The following is a 27,343-nucleotide window of genomic DNA, read 5'->3' on the forward strand; positions in this document are numbered from 1 at the left end:
CTACGTCTCTACTGAGAAGAAAAACTGGGAGGAGAGCAGACAGGACTGTATAAGGAGAGGAGCACACCTGGTGATCATAAACAGCAGAGAGGAACAGGTGAGAGATGGAGAGAGAGAGAGAGAGAGAAAGAGAGAAAAAGAAAGAAAGAGAAAAAGAGAGAGAGAGAGAGAGAGAGAGAGAGAGGACAAACCTGAGTCTATAACTATTCTCCATATAGCAAAACACAACTTTTTTTTCTTTCTCCTTGGCAGGTATTTCTCTCTACCTTCAACAAGTTGACAGTGTGGATCGGTCTGACTGACAGAGATGTAGAGGGGAACTGGACCTGGGTGGACGGAACACCACTGACCACAGAGTAAGAGAAAACTACTCCTTCTTCAGGCCTAACTCTTCATATTCATGGCTACATAGGAACCACCTGTTGTTGTCATGATCCCACCTCCCTCAGTGTGTGACTGTCTGGTTGTGTGTTGTTGTTCAACCCTGTAGGTACTGGTACCTCCCTCAGTGTGTGACTGTCTGGTTGTGTGTTGTTGTTTAACCCTGTAGGTACTGGTACCTCCCTCAGTGTGTGACTGTCTGGTTGTGTGTTGTTGTTTAACCCTGTAGGTACTGGTACCTCCCTCAGTGTGTGACTGTCTGGTTGTGTGTTGTTGTTTAACCCTGTAGGTACTGGGGCGGCCATGAGCCTACTGGTACACCATCAGAGGACTGTGCTGCGATCTACGACTATACAAATCCTGTTAGTAGTTGGATAGACGGTGGTTGTAACACTTCTCTCTACTATATCTGTGAGAGAGGGATCTGATGTTAATGGAGGCAGATGATACAGTTCTGTGATCTTTGTTTTAAGTACAGCTCTCTCTATCTCTCTCTCTCTCTCCCTCTCTCTCTTTCAGGCAGTAGATGTATTGGTGTGACTTTGACTCTGCTTTTGATATCTCACCCCCTGATCATTATTATTATCACCAGGGTTAATGGTAGAACTGTATTTGCACAGCCTGCACATGATTTAATGAAATATCTGTGTTTTATATACATTTGTAAGTCTGTATCATTTTTATGTTCCACTGTTTTTTTTTGACAAATGACACGCTGGATGTGAGGATGATGAAGACTTAATTAACAATGTTTGTTATGAAGATATATGATGAAGACTATTCTGGTATGTTTGTAAATGGCCTGTACATGTTTTTTATATTTTTTCTGTTGCTTTGTGTGAACTGTATTAACACATTTCAATAAAATATCAAGTTACAGTACCATAGCTTCATATCAAATATGTGAAATATAAGCTCAGTGGTGCGTCTCTGTCCTTCCATTCAAAGACACTTTTTGGGGGTGATTTAGGAGACCTGTTTTGACTGGAGAGCTTCCCCAGAGGCAAACTCTTCCACAGAGCATCTTTGATCTTTATTAGACCGGTTCTGTTCCCAGCTGAGCAGGAGGAAGGCCGCCACACAGTGGGGTTAAACACGTGAGCGAGCACAGAGACACAACATGCATTCATGGGTGGAGGCCTGTGCTCTGCCAGCTCCATTCATAGTTAATTATAGCTTTTTTCTGTTAAATGAAAAACACACACTTTATATATTTATTATAAATGCAGACATTCAAATAGAGAAACAGTGGTGGTTTATGTTAGATGGGGTTCTGCTATGTGAACAACAGCCTGTCTCTGTCCTGAGGAGACCTCAGCCTGTCTCTGTCCTGAGGAGACCTCAGCCTGTCTCTGTCCTGAGGAGACCTCAGCCTGTCTCTGTCCTGAGGAGACCTCAGCCTGTCTCTGTCCTGAGGAGACCTCTGTAGTGAAAAAGGAGGTTAGGCCAACGTAGCCGTTACCACACGTGTGATTTGAGCTGGGAGTCGAGCTGAGCTGTGAACTCCAGGCCATGCTGACTGTCATCACAGCTTGCCCTCACTTTGGGGACATCTACCAAACGGGTTCAAACTCCCTTTCCTTTTCTGTAGCAAGAATATATTTTGTATTCTTGACCTATTAAAGTTGATTATCTATCACATGTTGAGAAATGACAAACGATGGTGAGAAAGAGACGTTCAGCTCAACCCCAAACTCTAGCACAGTGTTCTCAACCCCAAACTCTAGCACAGTGTTCTCAACCCCAAACTCTAGCACGCTGTTCTCAACCCCAAACTCTAGCACGGTGTTCTCAACCCCAAACTCTAGCACGGTGTTCTCAACCCCAAACTCTAGCACGGTGTTCTCAACCCCAAACTCTAGCACGGTGTTCTCAACCCCAAACTCTAGCACGGTGTTCTCAACCCCAAACTCTAGCACGGTGTTCTGAACCCCAAACTCTAGCACGGTGTTCTCAACCCCAAACTCTAGCACGGTGTTCTCAACCCCAAACTCTAGCACGGTGTTCTCAACCCCAAACACTAGCACGGTGTTCTCAACCCCAAACTCTAGCACGGTGTTCTCAACCCCAAACTCTAGCACGGTGTTCTCAACCCCAAACTCTAGCACGCTGTTCTCAACCCCAAACTCTAGCACGGTGTTCTCAACCTCCCTGTGGTTAAGAGCCTCAGAGATCACTGAGACCTGACAGGAAACAATAACAACACACACACACACACAAACACACACACACACACACAAACATACAAACACACACACACACACACACACACACAAACATACAAACACACACACACACACACACACAAACACACACACAAACACACACACAAACACACATACATACACACATACACATACGCACACACAAACACACACAGGCCCACGTACACAAACACGTTTCTGCACATCATGCACAACTGTACATTAAGTGTATACACACACACACACAACTAGTGTTTCTGTTTATTGTCTATTAAAGGATGGGAATGGCTCAGTTTTTTATTTACAGTGTGTCTGCTTATGTGATTAACTAATATGATTATGGAATAGAAATGTTTAAGTTATTTAAGCCACATATTAGAATCCTGTCATGTCACAGGTCAGATTAGTGAAATACAGTAAGACATAGCAGGCTGGGACTGAGGGAGGGTGTAAATACACTGAACATTTAAGACCCAGGTTATCAGATGCAGGTCTTAATATGGAGACATACTGAGAGATCATGTTGCCACATCCACACCAACATGGAGATTTATTTTACTCCCTTCCGGTAAAAAAAAAAAAAAAACTTTATCCACACCAAGTTTTTTAGAAAATATCAGCGTCCACAACAAGGAAAAGGAGGGAGATAAAAGTCTTCAGAGTGATGCTCTGGACATCCCAAAATGTTCCTGCCATTCTTCAGCAATTACAGAGCCACTCTGGAAATGGTCCCACCATCCGCTAGTTCTGCCGGGCCTGGTCCAGAAGCGCTAGTTCTGCCGGGCCTGGTCCAGAAGCACTAGTTCTGCCGGGCCTGGTCCAGAAGCGCTAGTTCTGCCGGGCCTGGTCCAGAAGCCCTAGTTCTGCTGGGCCTGGTCCAGAAGCACTAGTTCTGCCGGGCCTGGTCCAGAACACACGTTTGCGGCGTAGTTCTACTTTGGACCTCGCAACATTACGGAGAGGTGGAATTCAAACTATTTGCTGCAGTATATTTATTGTCCCCCTAAAAAGATCAGTTTTCAGTGATCCAACACTGTGTACGTGTGGACGGGAGAACAAAGTGTGTTTTCATGAACATCCGTGTTCCTGTGGACGGGGTCTCAGTCATGCTGGATGGATTTGAGGTTTTTACTCCTTTAATGATATGAACATCTATGATGTAGTTTGATGAAGATGAAGATGATGTTGGGAATGTTTGTGTATGAAGATAATACAATGACTATGTTGGTGTATGAAGGTATATAATAATGGATATTCAACAACGGAGAGTTTGGATACTTGATTCTGATTGGCTAGAAGCAGTGTTTAAAATACTCTGTAACCCACTGCTGCGACCGCATAACAATCAGTATTAATGCGCCGTCAATCTCATTGACGAGGCCATTGATCAATCAAGCGGTAGGCTATGCGTTGCGTAGCAACCACTCGCAGAAACTCGCCTTTTTCGTATCCTATTACAAAGACGCACTCATCAGTCCGACTCCAACACTTCCCTACCAGCAAAAACGAGTGCTCTGGAGAACTGTTATAATAACTGCACCATGGCTGGAAATATTCAAATAAACGTGAACCACCCGAATTATGCCTCATGGTTTATGCGAACAAGGCCGACCCGAATAGGCGAGATAGCCGTTGTTGCCTGGCAACCATTTAATTCAGAACTATAGCCTGTCGCGGAAGATTTTGTAAATACTAAAATGATAAGAATGATCAGTAAATAAATGATTGAATGTTACTACTGAGTGTTTTTTGTGAATATATATATATATGTAGTAACCGTTGTAGAAAAGCAATTGACCACTCGAGGCAGTGGGTTACAGGGGATTTTACCACAGCTACGGGGGTTTTAGGCCCTCCGCTGTCGCGTCGTACCACGCCGTAGCTGTGGTCAAATCCCCTGGGCCTAACCACGCCCCGTAGCTGTGGTAAAGTCCCCTGTAACCACCCACTGCCTCTCGTGGTCGATTGCTTAAATATACAGTTATGACTATGTTGGTGTATGACAATATATAATGAATAATATAATGACTATGTTGGTGTATGACAATATATAATGAATAATATAATGACTATGTTGGTGTATGACAATATATAATGAATAATATAATGACTATGTTGGTGTATGACAATATATAATGAATAATATAATGACTATGTTGGTGTATGACAATATATAATGAATAATATAATGACTATGTTGGTGTATGACAATATATAATGAATAATATAATAACTATGTTGGTGTATGAAGATATATAATGGATAATATAATAACTATGTTGGTGTATGAAGATATATAATGGATAATATAATGACTATGTTGGTGTATGAAGATATATAATGTACAATATAATGACTATGTTGTGTATGACGATATATAATGGATAACAATGATTATGTTGGTGTATGAAGATATATAATGGATAACAGAGAGATAGAGATACAGAGAGAGGGAGAGATAGAGAGAGAGAAATAGAGACAGAGATAGAGAGAGAGAGGGAGAGAGAGAGAGACACAGAGAGAGGGAGAGAGAGAGAGAGAGAGAGAACACAACCACCACTGTCAATCTGTATCTCTGCACTGTATCTGAACAACACTGATCACTGAACACAGACACACTTTACATGCAAACTGAAAAGTTAACGTTTAAAAACGTGTAAATATTACAAAGGGAGGGGAGAGAGGGAGGGATAGAGTCAGAATATGACATATTTCTGCAGGGCTGGACTGGGACAAAAAATCGGCCCTGGCATTTTTGGCTCAGACCGGCCCACCACAATCGGTCGGACACCACCCACCAGTACGAAATCCTTGCGGCCCCTTTAAATATGCAATACCACCGTACTATTTCCCCAAACCACTACAAAGATGAGTAAGTTCCGTGGACAAGTGTACCAGTGCAAATGGACGAGTGTACTCACTCACTCTTGACTCCCTGGTGGTCAGACGTGGCCGTGGAGTACACAATCTCCATACTCAAGTAACAGTTACAGTAGAAGTACAAGAAATTGTCAAAGAAAAAGCTCTGATAGAAGTCAAAGTATAATTTCAAATAATTTATTAAATTATTATTATTATTATTCAAATGTAAGTATAGAAATATATGTACAAAGTATACAAGTAACTCAAAATGTTGCCTGTGAACTCCACTGGGCTGAAAAGATCTCCTCAAACAAGGCAACCTTTAAAAGAGTGAGAGGGAGAGACAAAGAGAGAAAGGTGAGAATGATAATTGATGGAGTTAAATGATCACAGTACTGGTCCAGTATCTTCAATTGAGAACAATGTAGAGAGATAGTTGCATGTATTTGATACTTACTTTCGTAATAAAGGCTGCATGGCCCTCTGGATACCCTCAACAATAATGGCATCTCCTGAGAGAGAGAGAGAGAGAGAGAGAGAGAGAGAGAGAGAGAGAAAGAGAGATAGAGAGAGAGAGGGGGGGAGAGAGAGAGAGAGAGGGAGAGATGAGACATGATCAATGATAAGTCATACATGATTAAATGACAGATTCAGATGATCAGAGTTGCATGAATTGTAGGCCTATACTTACTTACTGGAAAAAGGCTGCATGGACCTCTGAATACCCTCATCAACAATGGCATCCTGAGTGAGAAAGAGGGAGGAAGAGAGATGAGACACGATAAGTGAGATAAACTATAGATTCAGATAGTAACAATATCTTCTAGAAAATGTAAGCAGTTGCATAGATTGTAAACTCACTACTTACATAAAAAAGGATGCCTGTGAAGTCCACTCCAGTTAAAAGCAAAGTGCTTCTTTTCAAACAAATGAGGGCAACCTTTGATAGAGAGGGAGAAAAGGGGAGACAGAGAGAAAGGTGAGACTGAGACATTATAATTGATTGAGTTGATCACAGTACTGGTAATTACATGATCATAATACCTTTATCTTTACTGGAAAAGGCTGCATGACCCTCTGGATACCCTCAACAATAATATCCTGACAGAGAGAGAGGGGGGGGGGTGAGAGAGAGATGAGACATGATCAATGATCATTTTTAAATTATAAATGATTAAATGACAGATTCTAGAAAATATAAAAACATAGTTGCATGTATTGTATACTTACTTAGTGGAAAAGGCTGCATGGCCCTCTGAATACCCTCATCAACAATGGACAATGAACCACACAAGTTAGGGCCGGGCATCGTTTGAGAGACAGGGGAGGGGGGGTAATAATGAGTCACACGATCACACCATCTTCAGTCTAAAAAGCTGCTACATTATTATGAATAATTTTATAATAATAACAACAATTTCATATCAACTTACTATGAGTTTCCTCAGTAGCTCACTCTTCTCTGACACTTTGTCAATGACAGTGTCTGTGTCCAATTTGCTCTTATTATTATTTAGCATGTTATCTTGGTCTCACATGTGATCCTCAATCAATATTATAGTGTGTGCATAACAGTAGTAATGTACTAGAAGGGTCCAAAACGAACTTTTTTCACCTAGCCCCTTAGTAACAGTCCTGAAAGGAGCTAGGCTTACCAGTCAACTGGCTGGTAAATTATCCATTACCAATAGATTTTTAGCAGCCAGCCATTGGCTAGTAAATGGCTAGGGTTAATTTTGGACCATGGCCACACAGCTAACGTTAGCCTGCTCCTCTTGTTCTTCGAAGATATAACGTTAAGTAGCCCAGCAGCAGCAACACTGCTAGGCTAGGCCAGAATAGATAACGTCGTAATAGCGCTAGTGCTAATTGCCAAGCTAACGTGCTAAAGTTAGCACTACTAGTACTGACGTTATCTGGCTGGCCTAGACAGTGTTAACGCTAGCTAGCTCAAACGTAGCTAGCTACGACCCGATTAGCTTGGCAGGGAGGTGGGTAGCTAGATAATGCTAGCTATCTGTACCTAGCTAATGCTAGCTGGCGCTAGCCAGCAGATAGCCGTCACCCATATTCATATTTAGCTATAGCTTTTTTTAGCTTTCAGCTATATTTCCTTACCGTTTCAACTACACACTCCTCCTGCTCATTCTGTCCTTCCTCGGCCCTGTCATGTCTCTGTCCCTCCTCGGCCCTGTCATGTCTCTGTCCTTCCTCGGCCCTGTCATGTCTCTGTCCCTCCTCGGCCCTGTCATGTCTCTGTCCCTCCAGGGCCCTGTCATGTCTCTGTCCCTCCTCGGCCCTGTCATGTCTCTGTCCCTCCTCAGCCCTGTCATGTCTCTGTCCTTCCTCGGCCCTGTCATGTCTCTGTCCCTCCAGGGCCCTGTCATGTCTCTGTCCCTCCAGGGCCCTGTCATGTCTCTGTCCCTCCTCGGCCCTGTCATGTCTCTGTCCCTCCTCGGCCCTGTCATGTCTCTGTCCTTCCTCGGCCCTGTCATGTCTCTGTCCCTCCTCGGCCCTGTCATTTCTCTGTCCTTCCTCGGCCCTGTCATGTCTCTGTCCCTCCTCGGCCCTGTCATGTCTCTGTCCCTCCTTGGCCCTGTCATGTCTCTGTCCCTCCAGGGCCCTGTCATGTCTCTGTCCCTCCTCGGCCCTGTCATGTCTCTGTCCTTCCTCGGCCCTGTCATGTCTCTGTCCCTCCTCGGCCCTGTCATGTCTCTGTCCCTCCTCGGCCCTGTCATGTCTCTGTCCCTCCTCGGCCCTGTCATGTCTCTGTCCCTCCTCGGCCCTGTCATGTCTCTGTCCCTCCTCGGCCCTGTCATGTCTCTGTCCCTCCTCGGCCCTGTCATGTCTCTGTCCTTCCTCGGCCCTGTCATGTCTCTGTCCCTCCTCGGCCCTGTCATGTCTCTGTCCCTCCTCGGCCCTGTCATGTCTCTGTCCCTCCTCGGCCCTGTCATGTCTCTGTCCCTCCTCGGCCCTGTCATGTCTCTGTCCTTCCTCGGCCCTGTCATGTCTCTGTCACTCCTCGGCCCTGTCATGTCTCTGTCCCTCCTCGGCTTCCCTGTCCTGCTCTCGGCCACCATGGCCACCAGCCACCTCTCCTTCAAGTTCGTGTTCAACATGGTGTTCTGAGGCTGTAGACGTTGAAGCCCCTGGCGCAAACATATCAGTAATTTTTGCACATGTTGCAGCATCCGCCTCAAGACTTTTAATCTTTTTAGCTCGTAATTTCTCTGCGCCCCTCTTACGCTTTGGTTTACTATACTTGTCCTTATCCATCTTTCTCCATCCACTGACTTTTGGCTCTCTAACGGCCCACGCAAATGACACATGAAACTAACATAGGGAGGGGTGGGGCCTACATATGATTGGGCCAGCCCAGTGTCAGTATAGAAAATGGACCAATGGGCCGCTGTCCCTGCTCTATGGGCCGTTCGTTAGCCCCCAAAGAAAAAGAAAAAATTGTTTTTTTTAGATCGGCCCACAAGTAGGTCCGGCCCACCGGGCATTTGCCCGGTACGCCACATGGCCAGTCCAGCCCTGTATTTCTGCAATTGCCAGACATTAGAAGAAGCAGGAGACAAAAACCAATTGAGACTTCTCTGTACACCCCCCTCCCCCCCCTCCCAGAACAGGGAAACTGTTCTGGCTGTTAAACTATCCACACTTTATCAGAAGTTTTATACTAGTGAACCACATCACAACATATCTGAGAAGGTCAAACAGAACGGTGTACGAAACCCTGTAGCTTTTATGATGCCATGTTTTCATCACCTCAACTTTACATCTCTATTTCATTTTCATGTGCATTTTGTTAGCTCTTAATTGGTTATATTTTATTTTGTTAGCTCTTAATTGGTTAGATCTTATTTTCTTAGCTCTTAATTGGTTAGATCTTATTTTGTTAGCTCTTAATTGGTTAGATCTTATTTTGTTAGCTCTTAATTGGTTAGCTCTTATTTTGTTTGCTCTTAATTGGTTAGATCTTATTTTGTTATCTCTTATTTGGTTAGCTCTTATTTTGTTATCTCTTATTTGGTTAGCTCTTATATAGTTAGCTCTTAATTGGTTAGCTCTTATTTTGTTAGCTCTTATTTGGTTAGCTCTTATTTTGTTAGCTCTTAATTGGTTAGATCTTATTTTGTTATCTCTTATTTGGTTAGCTCTTATTTTGTTAGCTCTTAATTGGTTAGCTCTTATTTTGTTAGCTCTTAATTGGTTAGCTCTTATGGACTGGATGCTGTAAACTAGTGAAAGCTGGTGCAATGCTTTTGACTCTTGTCAAACTTGTTTTAATTGTGTCTGTCCCTATCAAATAAACATTACTATATTCAAATAAAATACTGTTTGCAGCACAAAGCAACTACATGACCAATATCCCACCCCTAGACCAGCACTGATGTAAAAACTGTAGGATGAGATCATACCCACTTCTTCAGTCACCGCTCCACCACTGGGTGTGGTCTCTCCTCCCAGCCCTCTCTTCACAGGGGAGGTCTCTCCAAAGAACAAGTAGTGATGTGGTTCTTCATCTTCCTCTCTAGAGCAGGACGAGTCACATGGCCTCCTGGAAGGAATGGGAGGGGAATGATGGAGCTTGGCGCCATCTAGTGGAGAATATGATGTACTGACATGTGTAATACATCAGTATGTGACTTGTACAGGAGTTCAACATGAACTATGATACAAATCCCCCCACATAAAAACAGCAGCTCATCTCTAGACCAGAGAGCAGTCAGGTCAGGTGACTCAGACTCAGGGACCAGGTCATTATTCTCTACAGAAAACAACCTCAGGCTCATAATGATGTTAAACTGTGTTCTCAACCCTGCTTGAACCAGTAGGTTATAGGTTCATAACCCCCTCCTCCTCTCTCTCCCCTATGATGGAGGGCAGCAATGACAACCAGAGGTCAGAGGTCTCTGTGGTCAGCTTCTCAGAGGCCAGAGATGAGCCTCTCCAGAGCTGCTGCACTGGGTTTAGTTTAGTTTAGTAGACAGCAGTGAAAACACATCATAGTCATCATAGTTAATAATACCAGTTGGTATTATATTTTATATCATTGGAAAGTGTGATTAGTCACCTTCACAACAAGGTACAACTTGTAAGGATCGTGCATTTGTGGAATGAGCAACACAGCTAAAAGTGCGGGTAAGAATATTGCAGGGGATTTTGGCACATTTTTGGGGGCGCTACCCACACGTTTAGCTGTGTTGCTCATTCCATAGATGCACGATCCTTACAAGTTGGACCTCGTTGTAAAGGTGACTAATCACGCTTCCCAACAATATAAAATACAATACAACTGGTATTATTAAAGGGGAGAAATAATCCACCGAAATTACGTTCCTGAACGTTTTTGAGGAGTTTATTTCCTGTACTTTGACTTTCATAGATGTCCACCAGGTAGAGTCATTGTTCATTTAACTATTTACTAATTTAACTAATTTATTTATTTCTAACCAAAATGGTCTCCAACAGGACAGATGCTTTAACAACTGGGCTAACTACCACCCTAACAATTAGTTAATAATTCCTTCATGTTAATTAACCACTGTTGCCTTGGCTACAGACGTCATGACAGTAAGCTGCTGCTATGGAAACGACCTGACACTGGGAGGCACTGGGAGGGGAGGGGGAGAGAGAGAGAGAGAGAGAGAGAGAGAGAGAGAGAGGAGGAGAGAGAGAGAGAGAGAGAGGAGGAGAGAGAGAGAGAGAGAGAGAGAGAGAGAGAGAGAGGAGGAGAGGGAGAGAGAGAGAGAGAGAGAGAGAGAGAGAGAGAGGAGGAGAGGGAGAGAGAGAGAGAGAGGAGGAGAGAGAGGAGGAGAGAGAGGAGGGACAGAAGAAAGGAGAGGAGGGAGAGATAGAGCAGGAGAGGGAGAAAGAGAGAGAGGAGGAGAGAGAGGAGGAGGGACAGAGGAAAGGAGAGGAGAGAGAGGAGGGAGGGATAGAGGAGGAGAGAGAGGAGAGAGGAGGAGAGAGGGAGGTAGATGGGTGGAAGAGAGAGATGTCAATACATACAATGTCAGTTGAATGCATTTTGCATCCCTCCCTTCCTCTCTCTCTCTCTCTCATCACTCCAGTTACCTTGGTGACACTCATGCTTACATTAAATACAGTAAAAAGGAACGAGCTCTGGTTTCACCCTACGACTATAGGAATCAGAGTGATGACAGAGGAACTAAACAGAGACATTGAGAACTTCCTCAAACTACAAACTCAGACTAGCGCTGCTTAAACACCAAGTCAGACAGAGTGGTAGAACAACAGATACATTGAGAGAGAGAATATCAGCCAGGATGAGAAGGAGGCAAGCACAGTGGAACAAGATGAAAATATCAACGGGAACTTCAGCATTCTCTCTTTCGACATATTCCAACTCTTTCCCCTATCCAGGTAGCTATGCTATTGTGGGACACATACTGTATATATTGTCTGGTGTTCTCCTTTAATGACATTTAAGATTTCAGTTCAGCTAAGATAGGTAGGATGTCAGATATGCATGTACCATGACAACAGATCAATAACAGCATGGCTTCCTCTATTGTCTGTCTCCTTCCTGTTGTATAGTTAACTGATATGATAGTTCCCTTTGGTTCTGATTCCACCAGCCAGCACCTCCCCAATACAGGCATGTGTTTCCTGATCTTTACACACCTTAAAGCTCCAGACACACGAGGACTCATCAGATCAAGGACCAGAGGTCACCAGAGTAGACTCAGTCACCATAGAGATGGTTGGACTGTGTTCTCAACCCTGCTTGACCCAGTAGGTTATAGGTTCATAACCCCCTCCTCCTCTCTCTCCCCTATGATGGAGGGCAGCAATGACAACCAGAGGTCAGAGGTCTCTGTGGTCAGCTTCTCAGAGGCCAGAGATGAGCCTCTCCAGAGCTGCTGCACTGGGTTCAGTTTAGTTTAGTAGACAGCAGTGAAAACACATCATAGTCATCATAGTTAATAATACCAGTTGGTATTATATTTTATATCATTGGAAAGTGTGATTAGTCACCTTCACAACAAGGTACAACTTGTAAGGATCGTGCATCTGTGGAATGAGCAACACAGCTAAAAGTGCGGGTAAGAATATTGCAGGGGATTTTGGCACATTTTGGGGGCGCTACCCACACGTTTAGCTGTGTTGCTCATTCCATAGATGCACGATCCTTACAAGTTGGACCTCGTTGTAAAGGTGACTAATCACGCTTCCCAACAATATAAAATACAACACCAACTGGTATTATTAAAGGGGAGAAATAATCCACCGAAATTACGTTCCTGAACGTTTTTGAGGAGTTTATTTCCTGTACTTTGACTTTCATAGATGTCCACCAGGTGGAGTCATTGTTCATTTAACTATTTACTAATTTAACTAATTTATTTATTTCTAACCAAAATGGTCTCCAACAGGACAGATGCTTTAACAACTGGGCTAACTACCACCCTAACAATTAGTTAATAATTCCTTCATGTTAATTAACCACTGTTGCCTTGGCTACAGACGTCATGACAGTTAGCTGCTGCTATGGAAACGACCTGACACTGGGAGGCACTGGGAGGGGAGGGGGAGAGAGAGAGAGAGAGAGAGAGAGAGAGAGAGAGAGAGAGAGAGAGGAGGAGAGAGAGAGAGAGAGAGAGAGAGAGAGAGGAGGAGAGAGAGAGAGAGAGAGAGAGAGAGAGAGGAGGAGAGGGAGAGAGAGAGAGAGAGAGAGAGAGAGAGGAGGAGAGGGAGAGAGAGAGAGAGAGAGGAGGAGAGAGAGGAGGAGAGAGAGGAGGGACAGAAGAAAGGAGAGGAGGGAGAGATAGAGCAGGAGAGGGAGAAAGAGAGAGAGGAGGAGAGAGAGGAGGAGGGACAGAGGAAAGGAGAGGAGAGAGAGGAGGGAGGGATAGAGGAGGAGAGAGAGGAGGAGAGAGAGGAGAGGAGGAGAGAGAGGAGGAGAGAGAGGAGAGAGGAGGAGAGAGGGAGGTAGATGGGTGGAAGAGAGAGATGTCAATACATACAATGTCAGTTGAATGCATTTTGCATCCCTCCCTTCCTCTCTCTCTCTCTCTCTCTCTCTCTCATCACTCCAGTTACCTTGGTGACACTCATGCTTACATTAAATACAGTAAAAAGGAACGAGCTCTGGTTTCACCCTACGACTATAGGAATCAGAGTGATGACAGAGGAACTAAACAGAGACATTGAGAACTTCCTCAAACTACAAACTCAGACTAGCGCTGCTTAAACACCAAATCAGACAGAGTGGTAGAACAACAGATACATTGAGAGAGAGAATATCAGCCAGGATGAGAAGGAGGCAAGCACAGTGGAACAAGATGAAAATATCAACGGGAACTTCAGCATTCTCTCTTTCGACATATTCCAACTCTTTCCCCTATCCAGGTTGCTATGCTATTGTGGGACACATACTGTATATTGTCTGGTGTTCTCCTTTAATGACATTTAAGATTTCAGTTCAGCTAAGATAGGTAGGATGTCAGATATGCATGTACCATGACAATAGATCAATAACAGCATGGCTTCCTCTATTGTCTGTCTCCTTCCTGTTGTATAGTTAACTGATATGATAGTTCCCTTTGGTTCTGATTCCACCAGCCAGCACCTCCCAAATACAGGCGTGTGTTTCCTGATCTTTACACACCTTAAAGCTCCAGACACACGAGGACTCATCAGATCAAGGACCAGAGGTCACCAGAGTAGACTCAGTCACCATGGAGATGGTTGGAGACAGGATCTATCTCAATGAAGGAGTTCCATCAGAGAACAAGACCAGCAGAGTTGGAGGAATGGACCAGGAGAACTATATCCATGTTTATAATGACTTGATCAAGGGGGAGATCGATGTTTATGATGATGTCGATTGTCCTGAAAGGGCAGACAATGCAGAGGACATGACCTCACATGTTTACGAGGACATCAAGGAGGAGATCGATGTTCGTGATGATGTCTTTTACTCTCCCGAAATGGTCAACAATGCAGAAGACATGTCAAATCGCACACCAGGAGATGGACCAGGTAACACACAGAAACACACACACACACACACACACACAAACCCCCCCCCCCACACACACAGTAAGAGTGATCTCTGTGGTCAGGTGCTGGGAGTCCAGAGTGGAGCCTCTCCAGAGTTGCTGCAGTGTGTCTGGGGCTGCTGTGTGTTCTCCTACTGGCTGGGATCATAGGCCTGGGAGTCAGCTGTGAGTACAGAATCTTATATAAAGTCATTTTTGAATAATATATAGCCTTTTTGAGATATTTTTTATTGTAGATATACATTTTGTACTAAAAAAACTATTTATGTTGATAATCGTAATATAGTATGTAGAAGGTTGTAGTGACTTCTCCACAGACATGGTGGAGAGAGAGAGACTACAGACCCAGAATCATAATCTGACCAGAGAGAGAGACCAGCTTACACGCTCTAAAGGATTTGGGCATGTATTTCACAATGTAACATCATGTCATTTCTATGCAGATTTGATGAGAGTGGGCAGCCTGACCAGTGAGAGAGATCAGCTAGAGACCAGTAACAACAACCTGACCAGAGAGAGAGACCAGCTAGAGACCAGTAACAACAAACTGACCAGAGAGAGAGACCAGCTAGAGACCAGCTACAACAACCTGACCAGTGAGAGAGACCAGCTAGAGACCAGCTACAACAACCTGACCAGAGAGAGAGACCAGCTAGAGACCAGTTACAACAACCTGACCAGAGAGAGAGACCAGCTAGAGACCAGTTACAACAACCTGACCAGAGAGAGAGACCAGCTACAGACCAGTTACAACAACCTGACCAGAGAGAAAGACCAGCTACAGACCAGTAACAACAACCTGACCAGAGAGAGAGACCAGCTAGAGACCAGTTACAACACCCTGATGAAAGAGAGAGATGCCCTTCAGAAGAGACTTTGTGGTAGGTTCAATCCTTCATTCTGATCTCCAGTCTCATTTCATGTGTGTATTTGGTGCTGTGAGGAAGATAGGTACGCAAGGCAGCCAGAGAAGAGGGACAGAAACCAAAAGGTCACTGGTTCATATCCCAGTTTGCTGAGGGACAGATGGTGGGTTGTGTTCTGGCTGCTTCACAGTCAACCAGCTGTGCCCAGCTGGGTATGTATGTACAGCATATATTCTGTGTGTGTGTGTGTTTGTGTGTGTTTGCGAGTGTGTGTGTATGTGTGTGTGTGTGTGTGTGCGCACGTGTGCGTGGAAAGAAAAAAGCTCAGCCTCGTAATATAAGAGTCATATAATCAGATATGAAGCTTTACATTTCAATATAAAATTAAATGTAGTAAAATTAATCAGTTCAAAACTCCAGCGTGCCGGTTACCCTTCTACTGTAGACCACTGACACGGTCGGTCTACTACTGTAGACCACTGACACGGTCACCCTACTACTGTAGACCACTGACACGGTCACCCTACTACTGTAGACCACTGACACGGTCACCCTACTACTGTAGACCACTGACACGGTCACTCTACTACTGTAGACCACTGACACGGTCACCCTACTACTGTAGACCACTGACACGGTCACTCTACTACTGTAGACCACTGACACGGTCACCCTACTACTGTAGACCACTGACACGGTCACCCTACTACTGTAGACCACTGACACGGTCACTCTACTACTGTAGACCACTGACACGATCACCCTACTACTGTAGACCACTGACACGGTCACCCTACTACTATAGACCACTGACACGGTCACTCTACTACTGTAGACCACTGACACGGTCACCCTACTACTGTAGACCACTGACACGGTCACTCTACTACTGTAGACCACTGACACGGTCACTCTACTACTGTAGACCACTGACACGGTCACCCTACTACTGTAGACCACTGACACGGTCAAAAACTGTTTGATCTTCCAGTGCACACCTGTCTCTCATTACCTGCAGCTGGCTGCATACATTAAGGCTGTTCAATGTTTGAGCTGCATGTACACAGATCAAACTTTAAATAAGGATTAAATATAACAAACAAAAATGACATCATGGCTCCAACAATATTCTCATCAGTGTTTTGTGTAATGTTGTCAAACAGAGAGTATCGATGGATGGAAGAGGTTTGGTTCCAGCTGTTACTACGTCTCTACTGAGATGAAAACCTGGAATGAGAGCAGACAGGACTGTATAAGCAGAGGAGCACACCTGGTGATCATAAACAGCACAGAGGAACAGGTGAGAGATGGAGAGAGAGAGAGAGAGAGGGAGAGAGAGAGAGAGAGAGAGAGAGAGAGAGAGAGAGAAAAGAATGAAAGAGAGAAAGAGAGAGAGAGAGAGGACAAACCTGAGTCTATAACTTTTCTCCATATAGCAAAACACAACTTTTTTTTCTTCCTCCTTGGCAGGTATTTGTCTTTACCTTCAGCAAGTTGAGAGTGTGGATCGGTTTGACTGACATAGATGTAGAGGGGAACTGGACCTGGGTGGACGGAACACCACTGACCACACCGTAAGAGAAAACTACTCCTTCTTCAGGACTAACTCTTCATATTCATGGCTACATAGGAACCACCTGTTGTTGTCATGATCCCACCTCCCTCAGTGTGTGACTGTCTGGTTGTGTGTTGTTGTTTAACCCTGTAGGTACTGGTACCTCCCTCAGTGTGTGACTGTCTGGTTGTGTGTTGTTGTTTAACCCTGTAGGTACTGGTACCTCCCTCAGTGTGTGACTGTCTGGTTGTGTGTTGTTGTTTAACCCTGTAGGTACTGGTACCTCCCTCAGTGTGTGACTGTCTGGTTGTGTGTTGTTGTTTAACCCTGTAGGTACTGGTACCTCCCTCAGTGTGTGACTGTCTGGTTGTGTGTTGTTGTTTAACCCTGTAGGTACTGGGGCAGCAGTGAGCCTAATGGTGGAACAAAGGAAAACTGTGCTGAGAGCATAAACAATGATCCTGTGAAAAAATGGAATGACAATGCTTGCCTTCACTCTTTCACCTGGATCTGTGAGAGAGAGATCTGATGTTAATGGAGGCAGATGATACAGTTCTGTGATCTTTGTTTTAAGTACAGCTCTCTCTCTCTCTCTCTCTCTCTCTCTCTCTCTCTCTCTCTCTCTCTCTCTCTCTCTCTCAGGCAGTAGATGTTTTGGTGTGACTTGCTGGGTGTGATGGGGTTGATTTCCATGTCTCTGCTTTTGATATCTCACCCCCTGATCATTATTTTTATCACCAGGGTTAATGGTACTGAGAACTGTATTTGCACAGCCTGCACATGATTTTATGAAATGTCTGTGTTTTATATACATTTGTAAGTCTGTATCTTTTTTATGTTACACTCTTTTCCACTTTTTTTTGACAAATGACACCCTGGATGTGAGGATGATGAAGACTTAATTAACAATGTTTGTTTATGAAGATATATGATGAAGACTATTCTGGTATGTTTGTAAATGGCCTGTAATTTTTAAAATAATTTTCTGTTGCCTTGTGTGAACTGTATTAACATATTTCAATAAAATATCAAGTTACAGTACCATAGCTTCATATCAAATATGTGAAATATAAGCTCAGTGGTGCGTGTCTGTCCTTCCATTCAAAGACACTTTTTGGGGGTGATTTAGGAGACCTGTTTTGACTGGAGAGCTTCCCCAGAGGCAAACTCTTCCACAGAGCATCTTTGATCTTTATTAGACCGGTTCTGTTCCCAGCTGAGCAGGAGGAAGGCCGCCACACAGTGGGGTTAAACACGTGAGCGAGCACAGAGACACAACATGCATTCATGGGTGGAGGCCTGTGCTCTGCCAGCTCCATTTAGAGTTAATTATAGCTTTTTTCTGTTAAATTAAAAACACACACTTTATATATTTTTTATAAATGCAGACATTCAAATAGAGAAACAGTGGTGGTTTATGTTAGACGGGGTTCTGCTATGTGAACAACAGCCTGTCTCTGTCCTGAGAAGACCTCAGCCTGTCTCTGTCCTGAGGAGACCTCAGCCTGTCTCTGTCCTGAGGAGACCTCAGCCTGTCTCTGTCCTGAGAAGACCTCAGCCTGTCTCTGTCCTGAGGAGACCTCTGCCTGTCTCTGTCCTGAGGAGACCTCAGCCTGTCTCTGTCCTGAGGAGACCTCAGCCTGTCTCTGTCCTGAGAAGACCTCAGCCTGTCTCTGTCCTGAGGAGACCTCAGCCTGTCTCTGTCCTGAGGAGACCTCAGCCTGTCTCTGTCCTGAGGAGACCTCAGCCTGTCTCTGTCCTGAGGAGACCTCAGCCTGTCTCTGTCCTGAGGAGACCTCAGCCTGTCTCTGTCCTGAGGAGACCTCAGCCTGTCTCTGTCCTGAGGAGACCTCAGCCTGTCTCTGTCCTGAGGAGACCTCAGCCTGTCTCTGTCCTGAGGAGACCTCAGCCTGTCTCTGTCCTGAGGAGACCTCAGCCTGTCTCTGTCCTGAGGAGACCTCTGTAGTGAAAAAGGAGGTTAGGCCAACGTAGCCGTTACCACACGTGTGATTTGAGCTGGGAGTCGAGCTGAGCTGTGAACTCCAGGCCATGCTGACTGTCATCACAGCTTGCCCTCACTTTGGGGACATCTACCAAACGGGTTAAAACTCCCTTTTCTTTTCTGTAGCAAGAATATATTTTGTATTCTTGACCTATTAAAGTTGATTATCTATCACATGTTGAGAAATGACAAACGATGGTGAGAAAGAGACATTCAGCTCAACCCCAAACTCTAGCACAGTGTTCTCAACCCCAAACTCTAGCACGCTGTTCTCAACCCCAAACTCTAGCACGGTGTTCTCAACCCCAAACTCTAGCACGCTGTTCTCAACCCCAAACTCTAGCACGCTGTTCTCAACCCCAAACTCTAGCACGGTGTTCTCAACCCCAAACTCTAGCACGGTGTTCTCAACCCCAAACTCTAGCACGGTGTTCTCAACCCCAAACTCTAGCACGCTGTTCTCAACCTCCCTGTGGTTAAGAGCCTCAGAGATCACTGAGACCCGACAGGAAACAATACCAACACACACACACACACACACACACACAAACATACAAACACACACACAAACACACACACACACACACACACACACATACCTGTACACACATACACATACACAAATGCACACACAAACACACACAGGCCCACGTATACATGCACAACTGTACATTAAGTGTATACACACACACAACTAGTGACGAGTAGAGCACAACCAGTAACGAGTAGAGATGATATCTATTCTACAGTAACCAGTAGAGCTGATATCTATTCTACAGTAACCAGTAGAGCTGATATCTATTCTACAGTAACCAGTAGAGATGATAACTGTTCTACAGTAACCAGTAGAGCTGATATCTATTCTACAGTAACCAGTAGAGCTGATATCTATTCTACAGTAACCAGTAGAGCTGATATCTATTCTACAGTAGCCAGTAGAGCTGGTAGGGATGGCGGTGTTTAGAGGTCATGGAGAGATGGAGGTGGAGGTTATCAACCTCTCTGATGATCCAACCAAGGATGTTCAAACCAGGACCCCAGAGGAGACCCCACAGTCAGGTAGGACAGATCATACAAGCTGATTTGGCCACCTTCCAATCATTATGCCAAGAGAAACAAATCATTTCAAACAACTCTGTGTGTGTGTGTGTGTCTGTGTGTGTGTGTCTCTTCGTGTGTGTATGTGTGCCTGCATATGTGTGTGTGTGTGTGTGTGTGTGTGTGTGTGTGTGTGTGTTGTCCCACAGGATTTAGACTCTTCAGGCTGGTTGTTTTGAGCTTTGGGCTGCTGTGTGTCCTACAAGCCACTCTGAACATCTCCCTCCGTCTCGTCCTCTGTGAGTCTAGTGATTTCTAATCATCATGAATGATGGATATTGGCGCCATCTTAGTGGAGAATGTGATGTACTGGCATGTGGAATACATCAGTATGTGACTTGTACAGGAGTTCAACACGAACTATGATACAAATCCCCCCACATAAAAACAGCAGCTCATCTCTAGAACAGAGAGCAGTCAGGTCAGGTGACTCAGACTCAGGGACCAGGTCATTATTCTCTACAGAAAACAACCTCAGGCTCATAATGATGTTAAACTGTGTTCTCAACCCTGCTTGACCCAGTAGGTTATAGGTTCATAACCCCCTCCTCCTCTCTCTCCCCTATGATGGAGGGCAGCAATGACAACCAGAGGTCAGAGGTCTCTGTGGTCAGCTTCTCAGAGGCCAGAGATGAGCCTCTCCAGAGCTGCTGCACTGGGTTTAGTTTAGTTTAGTAGACAGCAGTGAAAACACATCATAGTCATCATAGTTAATAATACCAGTTGGTATTATATTTTAAATCATTGGAAAGTGTGATTAGTCACCTTTACAACGAGGTTCAACTTGTAAGGACCGTGCATTTGTGGAATGAGCAACACAGCTAAAAGTGCGGGTAAGAATATTGCAGGGGATTTTGGCACATTTTGGGGGGGCTACCCACACGTTTAGCTGTGTTGCTCATTCCATAGATGCACGATCCTTACAAGTTGGACCTCGTTGTAAAGGTGACTAATCACGCTTCCCAACAATATAAAATACAATACAACTGGTATTATTAAAGGGGAGAAATAATCCACCGAAATTACGTTCCTGAACGTTTTTGAGGAGTTTATTTCCTGTACTTTGACTTTCATAGATGTCCACCAGGTGGAGTCATTGTTCATTTAACTATTTACTAATTTAACTAATTTATTTATTTCTAACCAAAATGGTCTCCAACAGGACAGATGCTTTAACAACTGGGCTAACTACCACCCTAACAATTAGTTAATAATTCCTTCATGTTAATTAACCACTGTTGCCTTGGCTACAGACGTCATGACAGTTAGCTGCTGCTATGGAAACGACCTGACACTGGGAGGCACTGGGAGGGGAGGGGGAGAGAGAGAGAGAGAGAGAGAGAGAGAGAGAGAGAGAGAGAGAGGAGGAGAGAGAGAGAGAGAGAGAGAGAGAGAGAGAGAGAGAGGAGGAGAGAGAGAGAGAGAGAGAGAGAGAGAGAGAGAGGAGAGGGAGAGAGAGAGAGAGAGAGAGAGAGAGAGAGAGAGAGAGAGAGGAGGAGAGGGAGAGAGAGAGAGAGAGAGGAGGAGAGAGAGGAGGAGAGAGAGGAGGGACAGAAGAAAGGAGAGGAGGGAGAGATAGAGCAGGAGAGGGAGAAAGAGAGAGAGGAGGAGAGAGAGGAGGAGGGACAGAGGAAAGGAGAGGAGAGAGAGGAGGGAGGGATAGAGGAGGAGAGAGAGGAGGAGAGAGAGGAGAGGAGGAGAGAGAGGAGGAGAGAGAGGAGAGAGGAGGAGAGAGGGAGGTAGATGGGTGGAAGAGAGAGATGTCAATACATACAATGTCAGTTGAATGCATTTTGCATCCCTCCCTTCCTCTCTCTCTCTCTCTCTCATCACTCCAGTTACCTTGGTGACACTCATGCTTACATTAAATACAGTAAAAAGGAACGAGCTCTGGTTTCACCCTACGGCTATAGGAATCAGAGTGATGACAGAGGAACTAAACAGAGACATTGAGAACTTCCTCAAACTACAAACTCAGACTAGCGCTGCTTAAACACCAAATCAGACAGAGTGGTAGAACAACAGATACATTGAGAGAGAGAATATCAGCCAGGATGAGAAGGAGGCAAGCACAGTGGAACAAGATGAAAATATCAACGGGAACTTCAGCATTCTCTCTTTCGACATATTCCAACTCTTTCCCCTATCCAGGTAGCTATGCTATTGTGGGACACCTACTGTATATATTGTCTGGTGTTCTCCTTTAATGACATTTAAGATTTCAGTTCAGCTAAGATAGGTAGGATGTCAGATATGCATGTACCATGACAACAGATCAATAACAGCATGGTTTCCTCTATTGTCTGTCTCCTTCCTGTTGTATAGTTAACTGATATGATAGTTCCCTTTGGTTCTGATTCCACCAGCCAGCACCTCCCCAATACAGGCGTGTGTTTCCTGATCTTTACACACCTTAAAGCTCCAGACACACGAGGACTCATCAGATCAAGGACCAGAGGTCACCAGAGTAGACTCAGTCACCATGGAGTTGGTTGTGAAGGAAGGAGGAGGAGTTCCATCAGAGAACAAGACCAGCAGAGTTGGAGGAATGGACCAGGAGAACTATATCCATGTTTATAATGACTTGATCAAGGAGGAGATCGATGTTTATAATGACTTGATCAAGGAGGAGATCGATGTTTATGATGATGTCTATTGTCCTGAAAGGGTAAACAATGCAGAGGACATGACCTCACATGTTTACGATGACATCAAGGAGGAGATCGATGTTCGTGATGATGTCTTTTACTCTCCCGAAATGGTCAACAATGCAGAAGACATGTCAAATCGCACACCAGGAGATGGACCAGGTAACACACAGAAACACACACACACACACACACACACACACACACACACACACACACACACACACACACACACAGTAAGAGTGATCTCTGTGGTCAGCTTCTCAGAGTCCAGAGTGGAGCCTCTCCAGAGTTGCTGCAGTGTGTCTGGGGCTGCTGTGTGTTCTCCTACTGGCTGGGATCATAGGCCTGGGAGTCAGCTGTGAGTACAGAATCTTATATAAAGTCATTTTTGAATAATATATAGCCTTTTTGAGATATTTTTTATTGTAGATATACATTTTGTACTAAAAAAAACTATTTATGTTGATAATCTTTGTTGATGACCGTATGTAGAAGGTTGTAGTGACTTCTCCACAGACATGGTGGAGAGTGACAGAGAGAGAGACTACAGACCCAGAATAATAATCTGACCAGAGAGAGAGACCAGCTTACACGCTCTCAAGGATTTGGCCATATGTATTTCACAATGTAACCTCATGTCATTTGTATGCAGATTTGATCAGAGTGGGCAGCCTGAAAAGAGGGAAGTTTTATCTTCACGTTGCGAGAATCACATCCTCTTCTCTGCTAAAGTAAACCCCAACTTCTCTTTCAGTCAACGCTGACCACCAGCCAGACCAGCTAGAGACCAGTTGCAACTTGACCAGAGAGAGAGACCAGCTACAGTCCAGTAACAAGGACCTGACCAGAGAGAGAGACCAGCTACAGACCAGTAACAAGGACCTGACCAGAGAGAGAGACCAGCTACAGACCAGTTACAACAACCTGACCAGAGAGAGAGACCAGCTAGAGACCAGTTGCAACTTGACCAGAGAGAGAGACCAGCTACAGACCAGTTACAACAACCTGACCAGAGAGAGAGACCAGCTACAGACCAGTAACAAGGACCTGACCAGAGAGAGAGACCAGCTACAGACCAGTTACAACAACCTGACCAGAGAGAGAGACCAGCTAGAGACCAGTTGCAACTTGACCAGAGAGAGAGACCAGCTACAGACCAGTTACAACAACCTGACCAGAGAGAGAGACCAGCTAGAGACCAGTTACAACACCCTGATGAAAGAGAGAGATGCCCTTCAGAAGAGACTTTGTGGTAGGTTCAATTCTTCATTCTGATCTCCAGTCTCATTTCATGTGTGTATTTGGTGCTGTGAGGAAGATAGGTACGCAAGGCAGCCAGAGAAGAGGGACAGAAACCAAAAGGTCACTGGTTCATATCCCAGTTCGCTGAGGGACAGATGGTGGGTTGTGTTCTGGCTGCTACACAGTTAACCAGCTGTATGTACAGTAGATATTCTGTGTGTGTGTGTAAAAAGAAAAAAGCTTCTCAGTCAACTAGCCTCGTAATATAAGGGTCATAAAACAAATATGAAGATTTAAATTTGGATATAAAATCAAATGTAGTGATTTTTAACAAAAATGACCGAGCCACTCAAGGGGTGAACAGGGTCAACTTGTTTGGACGTCCATACTGTGAACCAATGTTCAATGCGTTTGGATGCGGCGATCCATTTTTACAGTTTGCTCACGTTAGCAGAGGTAGGTTAGATAACAGCATTGTCCCATATTCAATCACCATGAAGTTTCCATTCAGCAGCTCAAAACTCCAGCGTGCCGGTCACCCTACTACTGTAGACCACTGACACGGTCACTCTACTACTGTAGACCACTGACACGGTCACCCTACTACTGTAGACCACTGACACGGTCACCCTACTACTGTAGACCACTGACACGGTCACACTACTACTGTAGACCACTGACACGGTTACCCTACTACTGTAGACTACTGACACGGTCACCCTACTACTGTAGACCACTGACACGGTCACCCTACTACTGTAGACCACTGACACGGTCACTCTACTACTGTAGACCACTGACACGGTCACTCTACTACTGTAGACCACTGACACGGTCACTCTACTACTGTAGACCACTGACACGGTCACCCTACTACTGTAGACCACTGACACGGTCACTCTACTACTGTAGACCACTGACACGGTCAAAAACTGTTTGATCTTCCAGTGCACACCTGTCTCTCATTACCTGCAGCTGGCTGCATACATTAAGGCTGTTCAATGTTTGAGCTGCATGTACACAGATCAAACTTTAAATAAGGATCAAATATAACAATTAAAAATGACATCATGGCTCCAACAATATTCTCATCAGTGTTTTGTGTAATGTTGTCAAACAGAGAGTATCGATGGATGGAAGAGGTTTGGCTGCAGCTGTTACTACGTCTCTACTGAGAAGAAAACCTGGAATGAGAGCAGACAGGACTGTATAAGCAGAGGAGCACACCTGGTGATCATAAACAGCAGAGAGGAACAGGTGAGAGATGGAGAGAGAGAGAGAGAGAGAGAGAGAGAGAGAGAGAGAGAGAGAGAGAGAAAGAAAGAGAGAGAGAAAAAGAAAGAAAGAGAGAAAAGAGAGAGAGAGAGAGAGAGAGAGAGAGAGAGAGAGAGAGGACAAACCTGAGTCTATAACTATTCTCAATATAGCAAAACACAACTTTTTTTTCTTCCTCCTTGGCAGGTATTTCTCGTTATCTTCAACAAGAGAGTGTGGATCGGTCTGACTGACAGAGATGTAGAGGGGACCTGGACCTGGGTGGACGGAACAACACTGACCACAGCGTAAGAGAAAACTACTCCTTCTTCAGGACTAACTCTTCATATTCATGGCTACATAGGAACCACCTGTTGTTGTCATGATCCCACCTCCCTCAGTGTGTGACTGTCTGGTTGTGTGTTGTTGTTTAACCCTGTAGGTACTGGTACCTCCCTCAGTGTGTGACTGTCTGGTTGTGTGTTGTTGTTTAACCCTGTAGGTACTGGTACCTCCCTCAGTGTGTGACTGTCTGGTTGTGTGTTGTTGTTTAACCCTGTAGGTACTGGTACCTCCCTCAGTGTGTGACTGTCTGGTTGTGTGTTGTTGTTTAACCCTGTAGGTACTGGGGCAGCCGTGAGCCTAATGGTGGAACATCAGAGAACTGTGCTTTTAGCTACTATACAAATCCTGTTAGTAGTTGGATAGACTGGAGGTGTGACACTTCTCTCTACTGGTTCTGTGAGAGAGGGATCTGATGTTAATGGAGGCAGATGATACAGTTCTGTGATCTTCGTTTTAAGTACAGCTCTCTCTCTCTCTCTCTATCTCTCTCTCTCTCTCTCTCTCTCTCTCTCTCTCAGGCAGTAGATGTTTTGGTGTGACTTGCTGGGTGTGATGGGGTTGATTTCCATGTCTCTGCTTTTGATATCTCACCCCCTGATCATTATTATTATCACCAGGGTTAATGGTACTGAGAACTGTTTTTGCACAACCTGCACATGATTTTATGAAATGTCTGTGTTTCATATACATTTGTAAGTCTGTATCTTTTTTATGTTCCACACTTTTCCACTTTTTTTGGGACAAATGACACGCTGGATGTGAGGATGATGAAGACTTAATTAACAATCTTTGTTTATGAAGATATATGATGAAGACTATTCTGGTATGTTTGTAAATGGCCTGTAATTTTTCAAAATAATTTTCTGTTGCCTTGTGTGAACTGTATTAACATATTTCAATAAAATATCAAGTTACAGTACCATAGCTTCATATCAAATATGTGAAATATAAGCTCAGTGGTGCGTCTCTGTCCTTCCATTCAAAGACACTTTTTGGGGGTGATTTAGGAGACCTGTTTTGACTGGAGAGCTTCCCCAGAGGCAAACTCTTCCACAGAGCATCTTTGATCTTTATTAGACCGGTTCTGTTCCCAGCTGAGCAGGAGGAAGGCCGCCACACAGTGGGGTTAAACACGTGAGCGAGCACAGAGACACAACATGCATTCATGGGTGGAGGCCTGTGCTCTGCCAGCTCCATTTAGAGTTAATTATAGCTTTTTTCTGTTAAATTAAAAACACACACTTTATATATTTTTTGACATTCAAATAGAGAAACAGTGGTGGTTTATGTTAGATGGGGTTCTGCTATGTGAACAACAGCCTGTCTCTGTCCTGAGGAGACCTCAGCCTGTCTCTGTCCTGAGGAGACCTCAGCCTGTCTCTGTCCTGAGGAGACCTCTGTAGTGAAAAAGGAGGTTAGGCCAACGTAGCCGTTACCACACGTGTGATTTGAGCTGGGAGTCGAGCTGAGCTGTGAACTCCAGGCCATGCTGACTGTCATCACAGCTTGCCCTAACTTTGGGGACATCTACCAAACGGGTTCAAACTCCCTTTCCTTTTCTGTAGCAAGAATATATTTTTTATTCTTGACCTATTAAAGTTGATTATCTATCACATGTTGAGAAATGACAAACGATGGTGAGAAAGAGACGTTCAGCTCAACCCCAAACTCTAGCACGGTGTTCTCAACCCCAAACTCTAGCACGGTGTTCTCAACCCCAAACTCTAGCACGCTGTTCTCAACCCCAAACTCTAGCACGGTGTTCTCAACCCCAAACTCTAGCACGGTGTTCTCAACCCCAAACTCTAGCACGGTGTTCTCAACCCCAAACTCTAGCACGGTGTTCTC

At 44.6% G+C, this 27,343-nt stretch overlaps 1 protein-coding gene across 1 annotated transcript; it reads left to right on the top strand.

The window, feature by feature from the left end:
• Positions 1-22,485: 22,485 nt before the first annotated feature.
• On the top strand, positions 22,486-25,462 carry LOC311322362 (uncharacterized protein; the record flags this gene model as incomplete). The annotated part of the gene is made up of 4 exons (XM_084454429.1): positions 22,486-22,813; positions 23,409-23,906; positions 25,017-25,153; positions 25,358-25,462. The coding sequence occupies 4 exons, from the start codon at positions 22,486-22,488 to the stop codon at positions 25,460-25,462; spliced, it is 1,068 nt and encodes a 355-aa protein (XP_084310555.1).
• Between the last annotated feature and the right edge of the window lie 1,881 nt (positions 25,463-27,343).

This window comes from Borostomias antarcticus, assembly GCF_949987555.1.
Source record: "Borostomias antarcticus genome assembly, chromosome: 20".
In the NCBI taxonomy this organism is placed as follows: domain Eukaryota; kingdom Metazoa; phylum Chordata; class Actinopteri; order Stomiiformes; family Stomiidae; genus Borostomias; species Borostomias antarcticus.